The sequence below is a fragment of the Marmota monax genome, unplaced genomic scaffold (genome assembly GCF_021218885.2).
Source record: "Marmota monax isolate L192 unplaced genomic scaffold, Marmota_monax_Labrador192_F-V1.1 WCK01_AAM20220418_F8-fsc00111, whole genome shotgun sequence".
Taxonomy (NCBI): domain Eukaryota; kingdom Metazoa; phylum Chordata; class Mammalia; order Rodentia; family Sciuridae; genus Marmota; species Marmota monax.
Genome location: NW_026695067.1, coordinates 4,081,363 through 4,104,804, shown reverse-complemented (window position 1 = coordinate 4,104,804; position 23,442 = coordinate 4,081,363). Strand labels below are relative to the sequence as shown.

The window sequence follows — 23,442 nt, the reverse complement described above, 5'->3', positions numbered from 1 at the left end:
ACTGTCTCAAAAAAAAAAAAAAAAAAAGGGTGGGGGTGGGGATAGGAATGTCGCTCAGTGGTAAACCCCTGGGTTCAATCCCCAGTACAAAAACGAATGGTAGTTCTGAAAGTAGAAGTACTTGGGACCAGCCAGTGCCTTTGGAAAAGGCCAAGTTTCCTTTCCCCGGCCTACCGTCTACCTTTGTCTTTGGAGGAAGGGGCTCATCCACCTGTCAAAGACCAGCCAAAGCCTTCAACCCCTATGTGATGGACCACACCGTACTCCCACATTCCCCAGACATCAGGACCAGTGCTGTCTGAAAATGTCTTATTTTTATTTAAGCACAAAAATTTAGACAAAACATATACATTTGTACACGGAGGAGAAAAACACCAGAAAGGAGTTTACAAAACCCTGGTCGCTGTCATTATCACTGAGTAGCTCTAGGCCTAAGTGGGCCGACAGTCTAGGGGGCTGCCTCAGGCGGGCTCCAGGACCCAGAGTCTGCAGACTGGCCAGCTTGCTAAGTTCCCACAGCCCACACACCAGATCCTGCAACCTCTGCAGGACAAGGTGCAGGCAGTGAACTCCCAGAGATGCATCACAGTAACACATCTCCTAAGAATCCCGAGTGATGGAAGATGACCTAGATTCTACTCTGGGTGTGGAAGGAACCCTGAAGGATTAGTTTGGAACCCTCAGAAAAATGGCTCATCTGTCCTGCCTGAAGGACACAGTTCTAGAACGATTCCCCCCTCCCTCAAGAGTTTCACAAGATGGAAATGGCTATTGGTGGGGACAGGATTAAGGCTAAGGCAAAGAATACCTGTCCTTTAGGAGAGAACAGAACAAACAGGGCCATACAAACCACCAGAACATTCAAGACCCACTCTCCTAGCAGATGCCAAAGGCTGGGTGGGACAACTTGGGACCAATGTCCTATCCCTCCTTATCTCAATCCCAGCCAACTCCATTGCACATTCATAGTCTGAAAAGGACTCAGAGCCAGAGGGGACAAGGTGCTACACACACCAGGAAGGTTATGAATATATTTGTGAATAACATGAGGCAGGGAAGAGCCTGGGGCAACCAGCCAGAGACTCTGGAAACCCAGAGACCATGCCAGAGTGATCTGGGGAACAGACCTGTCCATATACCTAGACTGCAGCTCACCTAAAGTGGAACCCTTGGGAGGTTTATCCCAACCAGGTCAGGCAGGGCAGGACCGTGGGGGTCCCATGCTCGCTATGTAGAGCCCAATTTGGGCCAGGCCTTCTGGGGAAGGACTGTGGTCCCAGGACATGAGTTCCAGGATGCCAACAGAAAATTCCAGCTAGGGTAGGTCCAGGCCAGCTAATGATCCTCTGTGTGTGTGTGCATACAGGAGGAAGACAGCTTCAGTCCCACTGCTTCCAGTGAGACAAAAGAATCCTACCAAACCACCACCAGAGAAGGAAAGGCATCTTTGTTATTTTTTTTCTCTTGTGTAAAAAAAAGTCCCTGTCCCTCCCTCCCCATCCCTCAGGGGAAGGGAGAGCTAGTTGCTGAGGAAGGAGGAAGAGAGGCCCCCGCCGGGTCAGTGCTAGGCACAACCACTGCATAAGGCACCCATGGAAAGTGCAGCTTAGAAGGCAGGAGAGAGAAGAGGCTGAGGCAGAGGGAGGAGAATCAGGAGCACTAATTCCCCTGGAAGGTTCCTCGGGCAGCAGATGAGGCCGCATTGCGGAAGGTTCTGTTGCTGAAGATGCCCTGGGAAAACTCCTCCTGGGCCTGCTGGAAGCTAGCTCCTGTCCGGCGATAGAAGGAGTGCACCTGGGGAAAGAGGGTGGAGTGATGGGCCCACCAGAATTCTAGCTATACTCCCACAGGGACTTGCCCCCAGGCACCCAACTCTGCCTAACTGCCCACTCAAGAGTCTTGGAGGCATGTGCTGTACACCTCCATGTCCTAGGAGGCCCAACTACAGAGGTGAGGAACCCCTCATGGCAAAGACCAGAGCGAGCACTTACTTCTTTGAGCTTGTTGGGGCCTGGCCCTCACTTACCCGCTGTAGGAGGAAGAGCGAGAGCCCAGCACATAGTGTAAAGAAGCCAGCCACCACCATCATGATGATTGACACGGCCAAGGACTCTTGCTGCAGTGTAGACAGGGCTGCAATCCAACCACTACAAAAGGAAGAGGGGGGCCAGAGGGGGCAAAGTGGGAGTGGGTTCCAGAAGTTCCATAAGGGATTCTTTTCCAATTGGCTGCTGTGTCCCAACTACCACCTGGACATCTCTCTGCAATATAGTGAACGCTATGGGCCAGAGCCCTTAGTCTGAGAGAGGCCAGGCCTCTTTTAGGGCTGACCAGCCCATGCCACTCCAGTTGGCCTCCTTTGGGGCCTCAGAAATGGATTCACATGGGGAATCTTCTAGCCATGTGAGGTTCAGAAAGAAGATGTAGCAGCTGCCCCCTGTTCCTTGGGGGTGGGGTGCATGGAATGCCTGCTGCATTTATCCTGGCACCAAGTTTCTCATACTAGCTCAGGAATAGCCCGTTCTGTCTTTAGTCAGCCTTGTCACGTCCCTGAGTTCCAGTATCCTCATCTGTAAAAGGGATTATCTTCATACTCCCTGATTTGAAAACTTACAACAACTCTTCATGATTATAAGTTTGGCAATAGTTTCTTAGATATGACACCAAAAGAAAAAGATAAGTTGGACTTGATCAAAATTCAAAACTTTTAGAGTAGGGCTTTAGCTCAGTGGTTGAATACATGCTTTTTAGCTTGTATGTGGCTCTGGGTTCAGTTCCCAGCACTAATAAATAAATAACTTTTGTGCATGAAAGGATTTTTTTTTTCCAGTACCAGGGATTGAACCCAGGGGCACTTGACCACTGAGCCACACCCCCAGCCCTTTTTATTTTTTGAGATAAGGTCTTACTAAACGGCTGAGGCTGGCTTCAAACTTGTGATCTTTCTGTCTCAGCCTCCCAAGTTGGGACTACAAGAATGTGCCAACATACCCAGCAAAAAGGACACTGAGAAATTAATGTAGAGAATAGAAAATAAAACTTATGAAAACATTATCTAGTAAAAGTCTAGTATTCAGAATATGTAAAGAACCCTTAGAACTCAATAACAAAAAGCCCAGTTAGCAAAAGAATAGAACAGATATTTCTCCAAAGAAGATCCACAAATGGCCAAGAAGCATAAAGTGTACTCAATATCATTAGGCATTCAGGAAACGCAAATCAAAACAACTGTGAAATATATCTTTAGGGTGGTATAATAATTTAAATTAAAAAGAAAATAACAAGTATTGGTGAGGACATGAAGAAAGTGGAACCCTTATGCACTGCAGTTCAGGTACTGTGTGAAACACTTTAGAGTCTCCTCAATAAGTTAAAGGTAGACTTAGATGGGTGTGGTGGCACATGCCTGTAATCCCAGTGACTTGAGACACTAAGGCAGGAGGATAGCAAGTTTGAGGCTAACCTCAGCAACTTGGCAAGTCCCTGTCTCAAAATAAAAAATTAAAAGGGCTGGGGATGTAGCTCAGTGGTAAAGTGCCCCTAGGTTCAAGTTCTAGTACCACACTACAAAAGAAAGTACAATTACTTTATAACTCACAATTCTGCTCCTAGAAAGATATACAAAGGGAAGATAAACAAAAACTTGAGGCTAGGGGTATAGCTCAATGGTAGATGGCTGGCTTAGCATGCATGAGGTCCTAAGTTCAATCTCCAGCACCACACATACCCAGACATGCACAAAAGATGATCTTCAAATTAAATTCTGTATAAAAATGTTCACATCAAGCTGGGAGTGGTGGCACATACCTAAAATCCTGGTGGCTCAGGAGGCTGAGACAGGAGGATCACAAGTTCAAAGCCAGCCTCAGCAAAAGTGAGGTGCTAAGCAACTCAGTGAGACCTTGTCTCTAAATAAAATACAAAATAGGGCTGGGGAATGTGGCTTAGTGGTTGTTGAGTGACCCTGAGTTCAATCCCTGGTAAACCCCCCAGAAAACGTTCTTAGCACTATTCACAATAGCTAAAAGAATTCTGAAATGAATGCAAATGATCATCAACTGATGAATAAATATAGTATTATCCATGCAATGGAATAATATTCAGTCATACAAAGGAACAGAGTACTAATACATACTAAAGCATGACTGAATCTTGGAAACATTATGCTATATGAAGGGAGCCACACAAAAAGTTTAATGGTTGCCAGGGGTTCATGGAAGCAGAGAATGAGGAATGACTTCCCATGTGAAATGGCATTTTCTTCTGGGCTGATAAAATATTTCAACTAGGGGCTGGGGTTGTGGCTCAGCGGTAGAGCACTCGTCTCCCACATGCAGGACCCTGGGTTCGATCCTCAGCACCACATAAAAAATAAATGAGTGAAATAAAAAAAAATTTGACTAAATGCCACAGAACTTTACATTCCTCAGTGGTTAAGGTGGTAAATACGATGGCAAATTCTGTTAAAGTGTTTTACAACAAATAACAAGAAAAGATGTGGTGAAACACAATTAGAAAATGGTCACAGAAGGGCTGTAGAAACCAATTGGAGGCTTCAGAGCACATCTAGTTGGAACCATGCAGAGCAGTGAGGGGCAAGGCCAGGGCCAGAGTGTGAACAACAGTTGTTATTGTCATTATCATCATTATTATTTTGGTTCTGGGGATTGAACCAGGGGCACTTTACCACTGGGCCACATCCTCAGTCCTTTTTATTTTTTGAGATAAGGTTTCATTAAGTTGCTGAAGTTGTCCAGGCTGGCTTCAAACTTGCAATCCCCCTGCCTCAACCTTGGAGTATCTGGGATTACAGGTTTATGCCACCATGCTTGGCAAACAGCAGTTATCCTTTCTTTTTTTCTTTTTCTTTGTTTTGTGGTGCTGGGGATTGAACCCAGGGCCTTGTACATACAAGGCAAGCTCTACCAACTGAGCTGTATCCCCAGCCCCCCATGACAGCCTTTCTATAAGGATCTTGCTTAGGGTAAAGAGTAATTGAATTAGTTCACGAAAAGACAGCAGATTAGGAAGAGCTGGGTGAGAAGGAAGCACGCTGGTGGGAGGACAGTGGGCACTGGCTCTGAGTGCCAGGGAAGCCAGCCTTCTCCTCATGCTCTGGATTTGCCAGCTGTGCTGGAGGGAGGGGACCAAAATAGTGCCACTCTTCCAGGCTTGGGCTCTCAGCCAAGTGCCTGGCTGACCTTTCTGTACTGCCTCTGTGCACTGGAAGAGAGAGGCAAATTATCAGTCCTAGCTTTTCCTCTAGAGACCAATTTTGAGTTGAGGACCAAGGTAGCCAGAAAACTCAAGTCAGCCAGGTGCTCAGGGAGGACAGCAGGAAGAAGCCTACACAGGGGAAGCTGGGCCCTGTCTCCTGCAGTTACAATGTCTCTGGACATTGCAGCTCAGTGTCTATAAAGGCCAGGTCATCCCTCAGCCTCTGGGAGGAAGAGGCTATAATCCAGCACAGCATACAGCCCTAAGGATTCAAGCCAAGTTCACCTATACTCACCACCTTAAGAATGGTGAGTTAAGTAACAGGAAACTTACTCAAGGCAGATCCAGAGGCAGGCCCATCCACCCACTCCCACTGTGGTAGAATTGGGGTCATCCATGGAGTTCTCTGGGAGCTAGTAAACAGGGCAAGAGAGGCTGAGCCCTACATTCAAAGCCTACTTCCCACTGTGATGCCTCAGGTCTCACCTGGTCCCCAGGTTAGGCATGCCAATCAACTGGATAAAGTAGATCCCTATTTGACAAAAAAATACAAAGAAGAACACGAAGAAGCTGAAAGAGTTGTCGGACCTGTGGAGAGACAGGGAAATAAGAAGTCACGAGAGGGCTTGGGCCATTTCCTGAGCCTTCCTTACTTTGTATGACATCTATTTTAACTAGGGGCCAGGAAGCAGGATGGACAAGTAGCCAGGGCCCCAGGGAACCAGTCCCACTGTCCATAAGGACATAAGCACATGGATATCTACCCAAAAAATCAAGAAGGGTTGGCTTTTACTGCCTCCCTGATAAAATTATTCACCCAAAGGATAATATAAAGAGCCTAACACTCCATCTCCTGCAGTACCTGCATTTCATAGGAGGCAATAAAAATCTAAGCAAAAGGCATAAATCTCTAATAGTAAAAACTGTAAGCCTGGGGTTGGGACACAGCTTAGTGGTAGAGGCCCTGAGTTCAACACAACTGCCACCACACCACAAAACCTGTGAAGACCTGGATGGACAAAATGGACAAAAGACCTGGGGAATGGAGAGTAGGAATATCAGATAAGGCTCTTTATCGGTTGAGCACCTCCACCGCTGTACCCTGCAGTATTCAGGTCCTGCCTGAAGATGCATGGGATCATGCAGTTGGGCCCTGACCCATTTCAGTTCTGAAAACATCAACCCGGAGGTACAATTCCAAAACCCTTAGGGGTCTATGAGATGTAGCCATTCATGTTCACATTATCTAACCTAGGCACTGGCACTCATCAGATACCCAAGAGTCAACGGGGTATACAAGTGAACATAAGAGAGAGGCCACCAAGAACATCCGCTTGACACTCTTAAGCACACTTAGAGACTCCAAGGGGAGTTCTCTGAGGACCCTTCTTCCTAGCAACTGAAATATCTCCCTGCCAGCAAGTGTGGGTGCAGTGGGATGGCAAATGAGGCTCCATATCCCTTCTCTAGATCTCCTTACCTCATTTGTGGACAGGGCCTAGAGCAGAGTTCAGGTCCAACTGAAGAAAATGGCTCCTGTTTTTGTCTGCTCTGGCTCTGGGTGGCACTAGGAAACCAAATTTCCACACCACTCTATTATACACTAGGGGGATGGGACCCCAGGCTTGGGGTCTGTCACCTACTACTGGGATGCCAACCTAACCCTCACTCTTTGCCACAGTCCCACTCACCTAAAGGCCTTATAGATGGGTCGGTACCAACAAAGGAAGGCACAGGGGGTGAAGATCACAAACCACAGGATCGAGAGGCCGAAGTCCACTCCCTTGGCGCTGTTGCCTGTGAACCAGGCTAGACAGGCAAGCAGGTTCAGAAACAGGGTCACTGAATGCACTGGTCAAGGGGAGAGGAGAGAAACAAACTAAGCCAAGGCAGCTGAAGGCTCCCCGACAGGGCAAGCCATTCCTTAGGAGAGGAAGTGAGGTCCATGCTATATGACAGCTACAAAAATAGTAAAGAATCTCAGTTCCCAAACCCTGGTTTCAGGAACCTCAAAATTAAGTTCCTGAGAGGTAACAGGACAGCCCAGGTCTCTGGGAAGTAGTCATGGGGAAGTGCAGTTCCAGGGCTGATCTTTGGGAAGTAACTTTTTCCCTAGCCCTAGTGGCCCACAAAAGAGCTACAGAATCTCTTTTCTCACCCACAGGAACCTAGGAGCCTGAGAGAGAGGCTTTCACCTAAAATGGGCCTTTTAGAGCAGTGAGCTTTACAGGGACTTAGAAGTCTGCCTAGTTCCACTCTATGTGCTAAGTGGTCTCGACTGACCCTCTTAAGAAGAGAGCACCCTGTATAGGGAGGTCCCTACACAGCTAGGTATCAGGAAAGCTGAAGTCTGAAGAAAGTGTCAACACCAGAGAAGAATAAGCTGACCAAAAAGAGACCCACTGCACCCCTGAACTCTGAGGGCAGGAGTTGGACTCACACATCCAGAGATAGTACAGCATCTTGCATATCCGCTGGTAGTCAGCAGGGATCTCAGCGGAGAAATCCTGATAGAAGCAGGGCTTGACAGGGCACCATGAGGGCAGGGCTGGCCAGTTGTTTTCTCTCACTGTGTGGAAAGAGAAATGCACATGCTGGCCCAGTTTACAGGCAAACCAGAGTTTGCAGAGGGCCTACCACAAGCAGGAGCATGAGTGGGATGGAAGATTGTAAATGTTCCCGAAGAGACACCTTTAAATAAGCTCACTCAAAGATAATGAAGCCCAAATGCACTGGGAAGTAGAGAGCTAAATGGTCTAAGTAATTATTTTTATTAATAACAAGCCCACAAACAAGATAACTAGGGTCATCATCATGAGTAAGAAATCGTGGGACCACTGCCTGCCCCATGCTATCAAAGAATCAGAATTTCAGGCTGGGTGCATAGTGGCACACACTTCTAATCCTAGCTACTTGAGGGGCTCAGATAGGAGAATCACAAGTTTGAGGCCAGCCTCAGCAACTTAGTGAAGCCCTAAGCAACTTAATGAGACCCTGTCTCAAGATAAAAATTTTTAAAAAGGGCTAGGGATGTGGCTCAGTGTTGAAGTGCCTCTGGGTTCAATCCCCAGTACCAGAAAAACTAAACTAAAATTTTTAAAAAGGGCTAGGGTGGTAGCTATAGTAGAATGTCTTCCTAGAATACATAAGACCCTGAGTTCAATTCCCACTACTGGAAAAAAGAAAAAGAATTTCAGAGCTGGAAAGGAGTGCAAAAATAATCTACATCAAGTCTACACTGTAGGTCTCCAGACTTCCAACTTATTGCTCTCCCCTAGGACTGGTGCCCTTCTGAGAAGACCAAGAATTCCTTGAAGTTCTGCAGCTACCCCAGGAAGAAGGTGGCTCAGGATGAGTGCTGGGAGGGCAATCTGTGCAGGGTTGAGGACATTCCTGTACCAGGCAGGGTGGGCTGAGGCTCCAGCAGCCTCCCTTACCATGCAAGCTGGCCACAGTGTTCTGTAGCTCCCGCTCCTTGCGTTCCAGCTCAGCAGCTTTCCTGTCTAGTTCCTCCTGCTGCCGGAGCAGGCCTGCCTGGGCTGCAGCTGCCACAGCCTGAGAGAATGGGGTGGAGGGCAGCCAGACATTAGAGACAAAGGAATAGTGTCAGCTTGGGTAAGGCAGGCAAAGGCACCTTGTACCAAATAAGAAGATCAAGTAGGGAGTACCAGAGGAGGTACCAGCCCCACAGTGTCTTGGAAAACTGAGGACTGCCACAGAGAGGCCAAGGGGATCTATCTCCCATTGCCCCTACGCCACCCTCTGGCCACTAAGCTATTACTAGGGTTCTCCTTTCCCCTTATCCCTAATCTTGAGCTAAGAAAAGAATCCCCCATGACGCCCTCCTTATTCCCCAAACTGGAGTCTGCATTGAGTTCAGTTAATGACCTTTGGGGTTATAGCAGAGGGAAGAAAACTTCACAAGAGACTAAATGAAGCCAGAAACCTAGAGACTCATGCCTTACGTGAAGAGCCTGGAGTGGGCATGTGAAGAGGGAATAGTGCAAAGCTTTCAGCAGTGAGTACAGAGAGGAGACACTTGAGGTCAGGGATAGAGCCCCAGGGATCTGTATTTAAACTCTCTACCATCCCTGCCCACCCGCAGGAGCTGCCTCCAGAAGCCCATCTCAATAGAGCTGATCACCTGAACTGTGACTGGACACTCCCCAGACAAGCCCGGAGGCACAGCCCTGCCTGGCTTTCACAGTGTGCAGAGTCCATGCTTTATCTCCTCTGCAGGCTGAGCTGAGCATCTGAGTGAGGGAGCTCAGTGACGCTCTGGTGAGACTGAGCAGAATGGGGCCTAGAGCCCTGTTCCTGCAGGCTCCTGTCACTGTTTGGCCAGGTTCCTTCTACAGTCTTCTTTAGGGAGCAGGTCATCTCAGAGAATGACAAACTTAGCATACATTCACAACACACCTTTTACCAAAAGGAGTTCCCCAAAGAGCTAAGGTTGCCTTTGGGAGGTGAACTTCAAGCACTGGAGGCAGAAGCAGGAGAACAGACCTCAGTACCACATTGATGGTCTTAGTCTCCTTTCCCCTTTCCTGCCTTCATCTGAGCAGGGCCTGGATCCCTGCAGCCCACCACACTGCTGAAATAAAGTCATCCCTGCATGTAAGGCTTGCCTCACCTCCACAGGGTTCTAGGGCCAGTGTGGGCAGGGTAGATGCCCAGCCTCCCTCTTGGCATCTACACTGGGCCTACCTTTGGAAGCTTTCACATGTAGCTGTCTCTGAGAATACTATCTCCTCCTAGTAGCATCTGCCTCTCTGAGAGCTCACCCACTGCCAGGAATCAGGCAGGCAGGAACTTGCCAATCTGCCTAGGCAGAAGCTGTAACACACAATTCCACTGTGGGCCACACTCAATGGGGCAGCAAGGAGCCTCAGGTAGGAGGAGCCTGGGGATAGGGTTGGAAGTTGACAGAATGGAGTGTTGGGCATAAAGCAGACAAAATTCACCATATCTGGTGAAGGACAAGGGAAAATATGAAGAAAAGCAGGAATAAATTAGGTTAAAATCAATAGAGATGGGCTGGGGGTGTAGGGCCAAGAATGTAGTTCGGTAGTACAGTGTTTGCCTAGCATGCACAAGGCCCTGGGTTTTATCCTCAGCCCAGTTGGAGAGAGGGAGAGAGACAGATATAGAAATAGGGCCATAGAAAGATAGATAAAGATATTCTGGGCCCCAAGTAATAAAGAATAAGGCAAAGGCTTCAAGAGGACCTGGAATGGTAAAATGGAACAAATTCTTTCTCTGAATACACCAAGGACCACAGCCTGGTGAGTACTTCAGTTGGCAATTAGCCCCTACACTTGTAAGTGACCAGTTCCAAAGAATTTTGCAAGAAGACCCTTGAAGGGGAGCCAGTGATTAAGGTCCTCTGTTCCCCCCCAGCCTCAGGGCTCAGTCATGGATCTGCCCACATTGCAGGAGAAGCCAATGGATTCGATGTCAATAGTACCTGGGGGCTTGGCTGTGTTGGTTCCACTGAGGGCTGGAGAACTGCTGGCTGTGAGGGCCCAGGGAGTTGTGTGACAGGAACCGTTGTGGCCGCATTTGTCTGTGTGGGACAGATCAAAGGGGGAAATAGGTGAGTTCTACTAATGGAAAGCCCACGGGGTGAGGGGAATTCCTCTGGGCTTGCTTTTGGCCTTCCTCTGCAGACTCTTGGCCAACAAGCCTCAAGTTCAGGGCAATATGATCCCTAACCCAGTAACCCCAGCCTTGCTGGACCCAGGAACCTCCACTAGTTCTCTGCCCTCCTCAGGGAGGGGCCCAGTTCATATATCCCAACAGGAGAATTGCAGAGAACCTTTGATGATGTTTCCTTACTCCCACCCTGAGTTCATATTAGGATTGTACCCTTGAGGACTACAGATTTTGAGAGCTGCTTCTTTCTCTGCCATAGTTCCTTGCCCCAGCGATCTTGGCACCACCAAAGGATCCCAGGACTCAAGAGAACACGCACGCTCACCAACCTCTGAGAAGGGGTTGAACTCAGCAAGGCCACTCTGTGGGGCACTGGTCAGCTGTGTCACAGAGGGATCCTGTGAAGGTGAAAAAGAGGCATTAGATACATGAGGAGATGAGAGTGCCCTGGCGAAAGGCCAGAGCAGGCAACTCCATGACACCTGGCCGTAGTGAGGATGATGATCCCTGCCCAGTGCCCCGAAAAGCCTCTCCTGCAGGCTTCTGGGCCACCCTGCCACACTGTAGCCGTATCCCCTAGCCCTTTCTATAAATAGTTCAGCTCAAATGACATCTCAGAAAAGATCCAGACCCAGCCTGAGGCCTAGAAGCAGCACCACACAGTTGCTCATCAGTGCCTTACAGATACAGGATGGTTCATAGAACTTGCCTTCTAGGAGTGGGCTTTTTTTTTTTTTTTTTGGTGGGGGGAGTAGATGAGGTGGATGGGGTGGTGAAGGTGGAGGCTTACCTGTCATTTAGCCCCCTTCTGTGCTATTTTATCTATTATTCTATAGGAAGTATGTATTCCTCTTTAATTTTTTGTTTTTAATTTTGAAGTAGGGCTTCAGAAAGTTGCTAAGGCTAGCCTTGAACTTGCAATCCTCCTCCCTCAGTTTCTCAAGTCATTATGATTACAGCATGCACCACCATGCTCAGCTCCTCTTCTTTTTTAAAGGACAGTTTAAGGTCTTAGAACAAAAACAATACTGCAGGCTGCCAGTGCTGATTTTATTAAATCAGGCATACTTGCTAGGAGTAGAGATATGAAGGGCTCACTCAGATGAAAAGCCAAGAAAACCTTTTGTTCTGGTTTTTGGGAGGATTCTTTTCAAAAAGTGCAAGTCCTCAGAATACAACCTTGTCCCAAGTTTCTAATCCTCTGTTTCCTGTCTGGCCCCTGGCTCAAGATTCCCGTCCTTCTCTTCACCCAAACAACACCCCTGGTGGCATGAAACAGTCTGTTTTCACCCTGACCCCACATCTTCCCCGCTTCCTGGTCACAGGTGCAGGGTTCAGGTCCTATTCAGGCCATGCAGAGGCTCTGGGAAAATTAGCCATAAGGGGTGCCAGGCTATCACCAGCCCTGAATCTCTGCATCCCACTCCCAGCCCCTTGCTACTCGACCACAGGCTCCTGTCTTTCAGGCTCAGTCTTGCCTCCACCAGAAAAGCACTACTGGAAACTTCCATAGACCCAACTCTTCAACATAATGTTAAAGTGTTGAGGCTCAGTATCTGTTCTCCTTTCAAACTCAGACCCTCAGAGAACAACTCCTTCCATTTATAGGAGTTGTTTATAGGTATGGAAAAAGTGACACTCACATGATGAAGTAACTTGTCCTAGGATTCAAAGCAGGAGCTAATTTCCTATTCTGAATATTTACAGAGATGAAGATGAGGGTCAGTCTGAACATGTTCCCTGGTTTTGTTTGTGTGTTTGTTTTGTTAACTAATTCTTATCTTCCCACCCATGCTGCCAGCAACTAGAAGTTGAGTCTGTGTGACCACCCCCAGGGCCCAGCCTAGAGCTTTTGTCCCTGGACAGGCCTCATCCCAGGCAGTCCCACTGCCCTCCAACCTCCTCTGAAACAGACACTGTGACCATGACCCTTCTGCTGGATACGACCTCTTATCTAGTGGCTCCTGTGACTTGAATAAAGTGACAAGATGAGGTTTAGGAGACCACATGGAGCTGGAGGAATTGGTTCTGAGGTTATTTTTTAGCTGAACAACTAGTAGCAATTTTCTCTCAGGATTAACAGACTTCTTGCAAGGAAGATGTGGGGCTCAGTATCTGTTTCCCTTTCAGACTCGACCCAGAGTGGACTGAGTGAGCTGAAGTCACTGAAATCAGACCCACCAGCCAAGGAACTGGTTAATTGAGTCTGAATCACCATAGGACAGAGGAACAGAGGGGCAGCCCTGGTAGTGGTTTCAAGTGCTGGCACATATATATCTGGCCAAGGTGTACATGTTTAATAGACAACCTCCAGACCCATGTTGAGATGCCAATGGCAGTTCAGTAGGGGATGTTGGGACAGGATAAAGATGAAGGGAGTGACTACCCGTCCATATGGATCCCCCTTCCTTTTTCTAAAATCTTAAAGGCTTGGCCCTTAGGTCCTCACAAGGCTCATCATGAACAGATTTTTGTCTCCACTAACAGGCTGGTAATGCTGTGCAGCCAAGTGCATCTAGGACTAGTTTATCCTTTTTGCTCCCTGGGGCCTGGTGAAGGAGCCAAGGCAGAACAGCAACTCAGTAAAGATTTGAGGAAAAAAATGCCTCCACTTTTTCCAGGAGGCAAGTCTAGTAGATATCAGAGGCCCCAAAGGTCAAAGGCAACTTGCCTGGGAAGAGAAGCCTAAAACTCTCTGTAAGACACATGGGTACTTTCCATCTGAGGAGACCTGGGCTCCCCCTGAGAGCTGTGGGTAGCTTCAAGAGAATCTGAGGTCTGGTGAGAAAGGGAGGGAAGTGGAGGAATTGTGAGAGGAAGCTGACATTTACCGTGTCTATTATGTGCCAGGTTCACGATATAACCATGTTACTGTGAAATTCTAGTCACTTCAGAACTGGCCACTGTGTCAAGCCATCAGAAAAGAAGGTTCTGCCAGCCTCTTTCAACCTGGTTCTTTGAGAGACTTACGCCCCATAAGGAATTCTCTATCCATAGTGACTTGATTTCTCTCCTGTGCATCTAGAATGCACATGTTATATTCATTCTGGAAAGAAATGAGAAAAGTCACTCAAGTCAGCTTCTGTGTTCTATGGCTCAGCTGAGGGACTCCGGCTAAGAAAGTCTGCCATATATCTCCTCATTTAACTCCTCATGACAACTCTATGAGGGAGGAGTATTCCTATTTTGCAGCTGGAAAAGCTCAAGCCCAGAGATGGGAAGCAGTTCATTTAAGATCTCAGGGGCAGCTGCACCAGATTCTGAACCCAAGTCTATCTGTTTCTAGTGGGGCTGGGGATGTGGCTCAAGCGGTAACACGCTCGCCTGGCATGCGTGCGGCCCGGGTTCGATCCTCAGCACCACATACAAACAAAGATGTTGTGTCTGCTGAAAACTAAAAAATAAATATTAAAAAAAATTCTCTCTCTCTCTCTCTCTCTCTTAAAAAAAAAACAAAAAACAAAAACTCACCCCTATCTGTTTCTAGGGACATGAGACAATACTGCTGAAGAGAGCGAGGGTTCCTCAAGCCTGATACAACACTTGGCAAATGGAAGGTGCTTTATCACTGTGTGGCTGAATGAATGAACCCCACTCCAGAAGAACATGGACAAGGGCTTCTGCTTCGTTTCCTTACTGGACTTCAAAGAGTTGATTCTTGGGAAACATACTTGGTAAGACACACGCAGAGAGTCTCTCAAGGAAGGGTCACACTTGACCAGCCCCATTAGCTTTCACCCTGAGTTATAAATAGGAAGCCAACAGCATCATCTTTCTTTCCTGCTCACTGAGTACCAACTAGTTCTTAAGTGGGTCAAGTGGTAATTTAAAAGGATGGTGAGGACTAAGTTTCACCTATAAAAGAGAAGCAACCTGGGACTGGGGTTGTGGCTTAGCAGTAGAGCGCTCACCTACCATGGGCAAGGCCCTGGGCTCAATCTTCAGCACCACATAAAAATAAATTAATTAATTAAAGATATTGTATCCAATTACAACTAAAAAAATAAATATTAAAAAAAAAAAGAGAGAGAAGCAATCTAAAAACTCCCTCAGCCACTCAGACTGGCTAATGCCCTTTACTGAACTTATAACAAGGAAAAACTCCTACACTCAGTTCTTTTTACTCAGCAAAGAGTGACAGTGTAAGAAACACACCAGAACAATCAAGACACAATACATACCCTTCTAGGGTCCACAGTCTGATAGATGAAACAAGTGGACACACCTCATGAATGTGCTAGGGACCAAAGTGAGATGCAGAGTAACGTCAGGAGGGAGGATAGACACCCCAGAGGGCTGAGAAAGGTGGGATTCCCAGAAGAAGGAGAAAAGGCAAGCAAAGGCCTGGGAAGGCAGGCCTCCACCTGGGCTGAGGAGCATTTCCACACAGTTGAAATGGAGGACACTAGAAGAAGAGGGGAGGAGGGGCTCTGCTCCTGAGGGTCATGAAACACTTGTTTTCCTTGGTTTGCAAATCTCCTTCCATTCATTTCACAGGTTCTATGTGGGCCTGAGCCCACTTACTTTTCCCCGTTTTCCCATGTTACACTCTACCCAAGTGCCCAGTATGAGGCTGATTTCAAATAAACACAATTTGGGGCTGGGGATGTGGCTCAAGCGGTAGTGCGCTCCCCTGGCATGGGTGCGGCCCAGGTTCAATCCTTAGCACCACATACAAACAAAGATGTTGTCTCTGCCGAAAACTAAAATGTAAATAAAATATTTAAAAAATAAATAAACACAATTAAGAAATATCTCACAGATTAAAAAACTCAGTCTTTCCTTCTAGGAGGCAGAGTCACCAACCTTGGTGAAGTCCTACTTGCTTGAGATGAGGCTTAGTGTCACAGAATAAGAAAGTGTCACAGAATGATAAAAATTGTCCCCAGTGGAGTTGGCTGGGTCCTGGGCACAAAGAGCCGCAAGTACTCTTCGAGCTCTCTCACCAAGAACCTGAGAATCTATCTAAGGAAATATGACAAAAACATGTAAACAAACAACAACAACAAAAAAACAAACTTGTATTTACGGAAATGTTCATTGCACCAGGATTTACAAAAGGAGGGAAAAAAAGCAAGACAAATATCTAATGACACAAAGCACAAGTGTGTTTTGGTGCACATCCCCTCGAAGGCCTGAACAGCCAGAAAAAATCACAGCTATGCAGACAGCATAATAATACAGAAAAGGCTCTGTTATATAAATGCTAAAATACAGTTTTTTCAAAATAATCATATGAAAATGATTGGCAGGAATACACATCAAAATAACAATGGCTGCAAAAGACTGGTAGAAATATGGATGCCTTCATTTCAGTTTTCTAAATTTTCTATAATGTGATCATGTTATTTTTACCTTAAAAACACAAACACAATGGTGGTGGTGGGGGGTGCATGCCTATAATTCCAGTGATTCAGGAGGCTGAGGCAGGAGGATAGCAAGTTCAAGGCCAGCCTCAGTACTTAGCAAGGTCCTAAGCAACTTAGTGAGACTCTGTCTCAAAATAAAAAAGGGCTGGGCCAGGTGTGGTGGCACACACCTGTAATCCCAATGGCTTGGGAGGCTGAGACAGGAGGATCAAGAGTTCAAAGCCAGCTTCAGCAAAAGCGAGGTGCTTAGCAACTCAGTGAGACCCTGTCTCAACATAAAATATATTTTAAAAAGGGCTGGGGATATGGCTCAGGGGTCAAGTGCCCCTGAGTTCAATCTCCAATACCAAAAAAGAAAAAAAAAAAAAAAAGGGAGGGTGGTTGCTGGAATGTAGCTTAGTGATGATAGAGTACCCCTGGGTTCAATCCCACCCCATCACACACACTGGGCTGACTGACGCTGGCTCAGAGACTCCAGAGGCTGAGGCAGAAAGATCCCCAAGTTCAAGCCTCAGCAAATTAGGAAGACCCTATCTCATAATAAAAATTAAGAAGGGCTGGGGAAGTATCTCAGTGGTAGAGTGCTCCTGAGTTCAATACCCAGCACCACCCCCCCCCCCAAAAAAAAAAGCTTGCAAGTGTTCAGGAAATAGGAGGTGGTTATGGAGGCTGTGGAGTGGGGTATGTGGAGAGAAGCCAGGAGTATCAGGAAACCAGACTCACAAGGGCAAGGCCAGGGTGAAAGAGTTTGGACTTGACCTTATAGGTAATAGGTAACAACCAGAGATGTGTGAGCAGGGTATGCCATGATCTGGCAGCAGTGAGGAACGTGAATATGCCGGAAGGATGATGGCTGGAGCTCTGGCTGGAACAAGACCATCAACATGGGAGACACTGAGGACTGAACTAAGAAGTGGCAGCTAGGGATGGAGAAGGAAGGAAGAACTCCAGAGACCTTCTCAGGTTGATGCCACAGTTTGGCAACTCTAGGTTGGTGGGGAAATGGAAGGACTGCAGGGCAAGAAGGGAAGGGAAAGGAAGGAGTTGGGAGCTGGGGGTTGCTAGCTTGGGTGACTAGTGAACACTGCCACCATTAACTACGATAATGATGACAGGAAAGGAAAAACAGGTTTTTCAGGCTGGGTATGATAGGTAGGGAGGGGATCTAAGAAGATTCTAAATCGGGTTAGAGACACCTATGGATTATATCTGGTTGAAATAGCCGGAAAGATCCAGTTGGGAGCTGTAAAATACTAGTTAGAAGTTCAAGATAGAGAGTTTGAGATCAGGATCTAGGATCACTGGTGTGTGAATGCTGTTCTGAGGTCATGGTAAGTGAAGGTAGAGAGAACAGGGTCAGAGACAGAATACCACGGTATTCCTGTATGGCTCTGTCCTTCCTCCCAAGATTCCTCACAGTTCCTCTTGCACACTGACATCATCCTACTCATGCTGTGCTGTCCTATCAGTGAGTATTCTTGGTTCTCCTGCTGGATTAGAAGCTCTATCTGACCAATGACCACGTGCCCATTTACCTTGCTCTCCTGCACTGGTCTGCATAGCAGCAGGGCCTCAATGACCTGCACAAATGTGTCAGCGTCTCAAAGGGGCACTTACTGGCTGAGTCACACCTTGCAAATGTGCACAGCCCTATTCTCTGAATGAATGGCAAGTACCCTTCGTCTGTCCTGGTTAAATATTACCATTCCCTGAATATAGGATTATCCTACACATAGTGGCTCCAGAGAAAATTTAACAGAAGTATAGAGTCCAAATTCACCTGAATCTCCAGCCAAATTCTAACAAGCCTGGCTCCAGGTGCAAACCATAAAGGCAAGAATATTCCCATCTGGGCAGCTTTCCGTTAGCCCTAAGATATAAAAACCTTGACACTCTCAAATTTCTTAAGACAATGCTCCTGTTCCATAGGACAGTGGTACCAGGTCCACTTCATGATTCTAAGAATTCCCAAAGTTACAGTTAAAACTGGACAACCCTCTCTGGGAAGTGGCAAAGTCCTCATGTCTATGCAGGGAACTCCATGTAACTTTCTTCACACCCAAATCACTTTTCTGCCACCACTTTCTCCTCCCACAGGAGAAAAATGTTTCAAATCCTTGAGAAGCAATCACAGCACTGAGATTATCTTTTAACTGCAAGGAGGCAATGTGTGAAAGTGAGATTGTGATTTGGCAACTCTGAACACTGAAAGGCTTCCTCTGTTCAGCATCACCACCTCTTCTACTCCCCCTCTTGAGATCACTGTTCTCTGTCTGGGAAAATCTGGCAAAAGGACCAACTAAGAAAGCAGCTCTGGCATTTGCCTGGGTGGTCTGACTTTTACCAACTACGAAAAATAAAATGTACAGTACAGTGCCTCCTTTTAGCTTTCCACTTCTTCAATACCTGACAAGACTTAGTGAGAAACTTTACTTTTGGGGCAGACACCCTAGAATCTTTCCACAGCAGGAACCCAAATACCCAGAAGTACCAAGCAGACATGCCATAATTAACAGAGGCATTAGGGGTGTGCCAGTGGAGGTTGTGAAATGGTCAACACTTGGCTTGCAGTTTTCTGCTTCCTCCTAGGAGTTTGGTAAGCCTCTGCTGCACTCTTGTGACTTTCCACACATAGTTTTTACTTTGCAGGAAGTTTTCTAATAATCCCAACTATAACCACACTTAAGGAAGGGGTCATAAAAGCCCATGCCAACATCATGGGGTGTGAATAGGGGCTTGATAAAGAACTTGGATGGGGAAGTCAACAATGCACTGGGAGTTTCACTGGCTTTCACAAGAGTAAGAAACAAGGTTCCAGTTGAATAACTTGAGAAATGCTGGGTCAAATAAAGTTGAGCAGATTTCTTTATTTTATGATTTCTTAACAAACAAATAAGACTTGTTACCTTCAAGAAAGATGGAATAGGCTGGGTGTGATGGCACATGCCTGTAATCCCAGTAACTTGGGAGGCTGAGGCAGGAGGAACACAAGTTCAAGGCCAGCTTCAGCAACTTAGCAAAGCCCTAAATAGCTTAGTGAAACCCTGTCTCAAATAAAAAATAAAAATAAAAAGGTCTTTGGGGATGTGGCTCAGTGATTAAGTATCCTGGGTTAAATCTCCAGTACCAGGGAAAAAAAAAAAAAAGGAATAGGTAGGGATTCCCAAACCTATCTGACCACCTTTCAAAACTACCATTACCCAGAACATATACTGGTTTAAACTACTACCTTAAAAAAGCACAATAAGGGGGCTGGGGTTGTGGCTCAATGGTGGAACATTTGCCTGGCATGTGTGAGGCACTGGGTTTGATTCTCAGCACCACATATAAATAAATGAATAAAATAAAGGTCCATCAACAACTAAAAACTACATCTTTTTTTTTTTTTTAAAAAAAAGGATACACTAAGGGTTGAGCTCATTAGCAGAGTACACGCTTAACATACTCACAATTCTGGATTCAATTCCGTGTGTGTGTGTGTGTGTGTGTTGTGTGCGCATGTGTGCCCTAGCACATAAAACCCACACAATAAATCTGTATTATTTCATCCCTCTCACCCTGAGGGTTGGGGAGAGCTTAGCTAATAATAATTGGTTATTTTCACCACTACCAGTACTCCAATTTCTAGAATGGTGATAATAGTAATGATGTTACTCTTTCCTTAGCTAGCCTAAAATAACCTCAAAACAGTTTAATGTCTAAGATTCAAAAACCTTTAAAACAATCAGGTATGGTGGTTCACACCTGTAATCCCAGGGACTGAGGCAAGAGGATTGCAGGTTCGAAGCCAGCCTCAGCAACTCAGCAAGGTTGTAAGCAACCTAGGAAGACCCTATTTCAAAATAAAAAATAAAAATGGCTGTGGCTGGGGATAAGTGGGTAAACGCCCTTGGGATCAATCCCTGGTGCAAAGAAAACAAAAAAACCTTTAAAATAGTATTGTCCTCAGAATGAAGCCCAGGTCTAAGCCTCTTCCCATCACTAATTTACTGGTGACTCTGGCATGTTTTAGTTTCCATATCATGAAACTGAAAAGGTTAAAACAAATTTCTAACCTTGTTCCCATTTCTAGCAGTTAACCATGGACTCTGAACACTAAGTATATTTTTGCAATCCTCCATTATATGACAAGACAGGGGGAAAAAAAAAAACTGTTCTGGAGGCTGACTAGGTGTGACAGTTTCTGAGTCTATCGCCTATCCACCTGCTCTTTCCTGAGCTCTGTGCCAACACCTTAAGTAAATGAAGCTGGGTTCACACCCAGTCTCCCAAGGGCTGCACCCTTCCAATGTCCCAGCCTTGGCAGTCAGGGAAGCAGACAATTTCATCTTAAGGAAAGAGAGGAAAGCTGTGACCACAAGGAGGACACTGGGGGCCGCATATCCAAAGCTGGTTATTTATTTATTTATTTTTGATACCAGGGATTGAATCCAGGGGTGCTTACCCACTGAGCTACATTCCCAGCTCTTCTTATTTTGAGACACAGTCTTACTAAGTTGCTGAGGCTGGTCCTGAACTTGCAATCCTCCTGCCTCAGCCTCCCAGCCCCTGGGATTATAGGCATTCACCATCATACCCAGCTCCAAAGCACTTTCTCTCTACACAACTGCAAGCCACGAATTAGGCACACACCTATAATCCCATCCACCCAGGAGATCCTGTTTCAGAAACAAAACAAACAAAAGGATGGGGATGTAGCTCAGTGGTAAAAGGCCCCTGGGTTCAATTCCCAATGCTAAAAACTAAAATCAGCACAGGATGAGGGGGAGCAGTACTACAGCCAGCCAGTTTTCTTCTTCTCATACAAGGTTCCCTACCAGATGTTGCTGGTTTATATGCTAACAGCTGCTTCCTGTCCTGCTATATCCGGGGGCTGTCTGATGGGCAGACTATCTTGCTTGAATGCAGAAGTTATTTCTCTCACAGTTTGCACAATCATTTCTGGGACCAGAGATGTGGTTTAAGACTTTCAAGGAGCTATTAATAAAGGTCAAAATAATCCTGCTACTGCTAACAGTGAAGAAAAGCTCTCTGCTTCTTTGGATGGCCAACTGCTTCTGATGTCAGCAGAAATTGTGATCCTGACAGGACAACCCCCACCCCAGTAAAAAAACAAAACAAAACCACCCATTTAAAAAGCTACTGGAGCCTTCCTAGTATTATGCAGCAGTTTTATAATTAGAGCAAAACTGTTACAATTGGCATTGACAGGAAAAAATGCAAATGTTCTTTCCTTACCCAACTAATAGAGATGACTTATATAAGAGACACGGTCTCTGCAAGAGCTCTGTCAAGAAGCATTAAGCTACATGAGGAATGCTCAGAATTCTCCAACGTTATAAGGAACATGCTACCAAAATATGCCTTGAGGGTTTCCATCGGCTAAAAGTCACCTTGAAACCATGAAAGAATCATAAAATTTTCGCTTTCCTGATAATATATAATAATTTAGTTCAAGTCTCTTTTGCTCTGACCTTTGAAGAGATTCAAGGTGGGAAAGCTTATGCTGTGAGTCACAGGAAGGACCCCTCCAAGATTTCCCTGATAACTGCAGGAAACTTTGAAGCTGCCAATGACCAAAATAAAGTACAAACAGGATGAGTTAACGTGCCTAGTGACAACCTGACAGAGCAGAAACATCTGTGCTCATAAATCACTAGTCAGCACAAGTTGGCTTCTTTAAAACTGTTCTTGAGCAGACACAAAAGAGGCACAGGTGCCATTCAGCTAATAGGAGTTCCAGCCTTTCACTGGCAAAAGAACATCCTTGTGCTTTGCTCAAAAGCAGGAAGGTTTCAGCTTTAGATAGGAAGACTGTTTCTTTCTTGTTTGTTCCAAAGGTCAGGCCCAGTTCATAGGACAGTCTCAATTACCCTGTCCTACACTTAGGTCCATCAGACCAACATTCTTTTGCTTCAAGACTCTTCCTGGGCTCTCCTATCCTCTAAAACCCACCCCAAACTAGACCCATAGCCAAGGTGTGGAAATTATTAAGGCTATTTTAAAATTGAGAGGCATTGGAAATGGCTTCAATGTTACAAAACTTGAGCTATCTACCTACCCTCTCCTATTATTTTTTTCCTAATAAACCTCAGGGACTCTCCTATACTTTACATGCTAGTTTAGCTGCTGGTGGTGGAGGTGGAGAGTGCTTTGGTTTTCTCACATTTCTCCATCACCGTAGGCTTCTAAGTTCCTCATCATGTTGCTGTCACCTCCTGAGGTGACTCAAGACAGGTGTCTTTTCAAGACTGCAGAAATGTAATAGTCATATTGTGCTACCCTCCCTGACACTAAGGCATCTCCCCAAGGGTCCGACTGCCTCTCCAGTACCCTTCTCCACAGTGAACGGCCAAATCAGAAGGACTACATCCCCAGGTGCTTGAAGATCCCACCTCTTCCCAAGCTGCAGCGCCCCGCCCCCTTCGCAGTTCCACCTGCTGCTAGTCCCGCCCCCAGACGCTATGATAGGCCTTCCCTCAGAGCTCGCTCTCCCATTGGACAAATAGCCCGTCCCTCCTACGCCACGTCTCTCGGCTCTGGCGAAAAAGGCCCGGGCGGCGGCCCTTGGTTCTAGATAGATCTGTAAGTTGGGAGTCCTACCTGGAAGGGGTTTACGTCCACTGGATCCGCAAATGGGTTGGTGTCGAAGGCCGACATGGCGGTCGAGGGCCAGCGGGCAAGCTCCGCGAGCGCTGCTGCCTCCGGGCACCCAGACCCAGCGGCGCTCTGTCTAGATCCTCCACTTCCGGGAGCGAGGCAACAGTTCTAGCGCAGGCGCAGCGCCCGCCCAGGGGGCGTGTCCCTGCAACGTCACAGAGGCCCACTCCGCCTCCTGCCCAGCCCACTTGAGAACTGTGGGTGGGCTTTTTGTTTCCATCCACGTCTTCGCTGTGTTGATGCTTCCAGGGTTGGGGTAGCACAGAAGAAGTAGGACCCAGGGGCCGGATCCTAGTCATTCCCAACTGTCTCAGTCTGATACCTTCCAACTTTGAGTTTCCAAAGTAAACTCTCAAAAGTGGGACAGGAAACTTATTTCTTTCCCTAGAGTGCAAGTTTGGAAATTCTACATAGTTTCGAGGGCGGGGGACAAGGGTAAGAAGTCAAGCAGAAGGGTTCTCCTTTGAAGAACAATCCTCCAAGAAAGAGAAAGACGAGGACTGTGCAGCTCCTTTTAGGGATAAGGATTTCTTGACCCACA

General features: G+C 46.6%; 1 protein-coding gene across 1 annotated transcript; it reads right to left on the bottom strand.

Annotated features, from left to right (window-relative positions):
* Positions 1-295: 295 nt before the first annotated feature.
* On the bottom strand, positions 296-23,016 carry Scamp2 (secretory carrier membrane protein 2). Its single transcript, XM_046427991.2, has 9 exons — positions 22,845-23,016; positions 11,202-11,270; positions 10,685-10,783; positions 8,655-8,772; positions 7,658-7,786; positions 6,909-7,068; positions 5,704-5,805; positions 2,027-2,147; positions 296-1,794 (listed from the first exon to the last, which is right to left on the bottom strand). Exons 1-9 carry the CDS (start codon positions 22,899-22,901, stop codon positions 1,660-1,662), a joined length of 990 nt encoding a protein of 329 aa, XP_046283947.1. The 5' UTR covers positions 22,902-23,016; the 3' UTR covers positions 296-1,659.
* Positions 23,017-23,442: the final 426 nt, after the last annotated feature.

What these genes read in the sequence shown, in the direction of transcription:
- Scamp2 (XM_046427991.2), bottom strand. Translation starts at nt 22,901, where the DNA reads ATGTCGGCCTTCGACACCAACCCATTTGCGGATCCAGTGGACGTAAAC. An exon ending in AGTTCAACCCCTTCTCAGAG is followed by an intron (nt 10,784 to 11,201) that starts GTTGGTGAGCGT and finishes TGTCCCACACAG; the next exon opens with ACAAATGCGGCCACAACGGT. An exon ending in ATGCCTAACCTGGGGACCAG is followed by an intron (nt 2,148 to 5,703) that starts GTGAGACCTGAG and finishes TTCCTTTTGTAG; the next exon opens with TGGTTGGATTGCAGCCCTGT.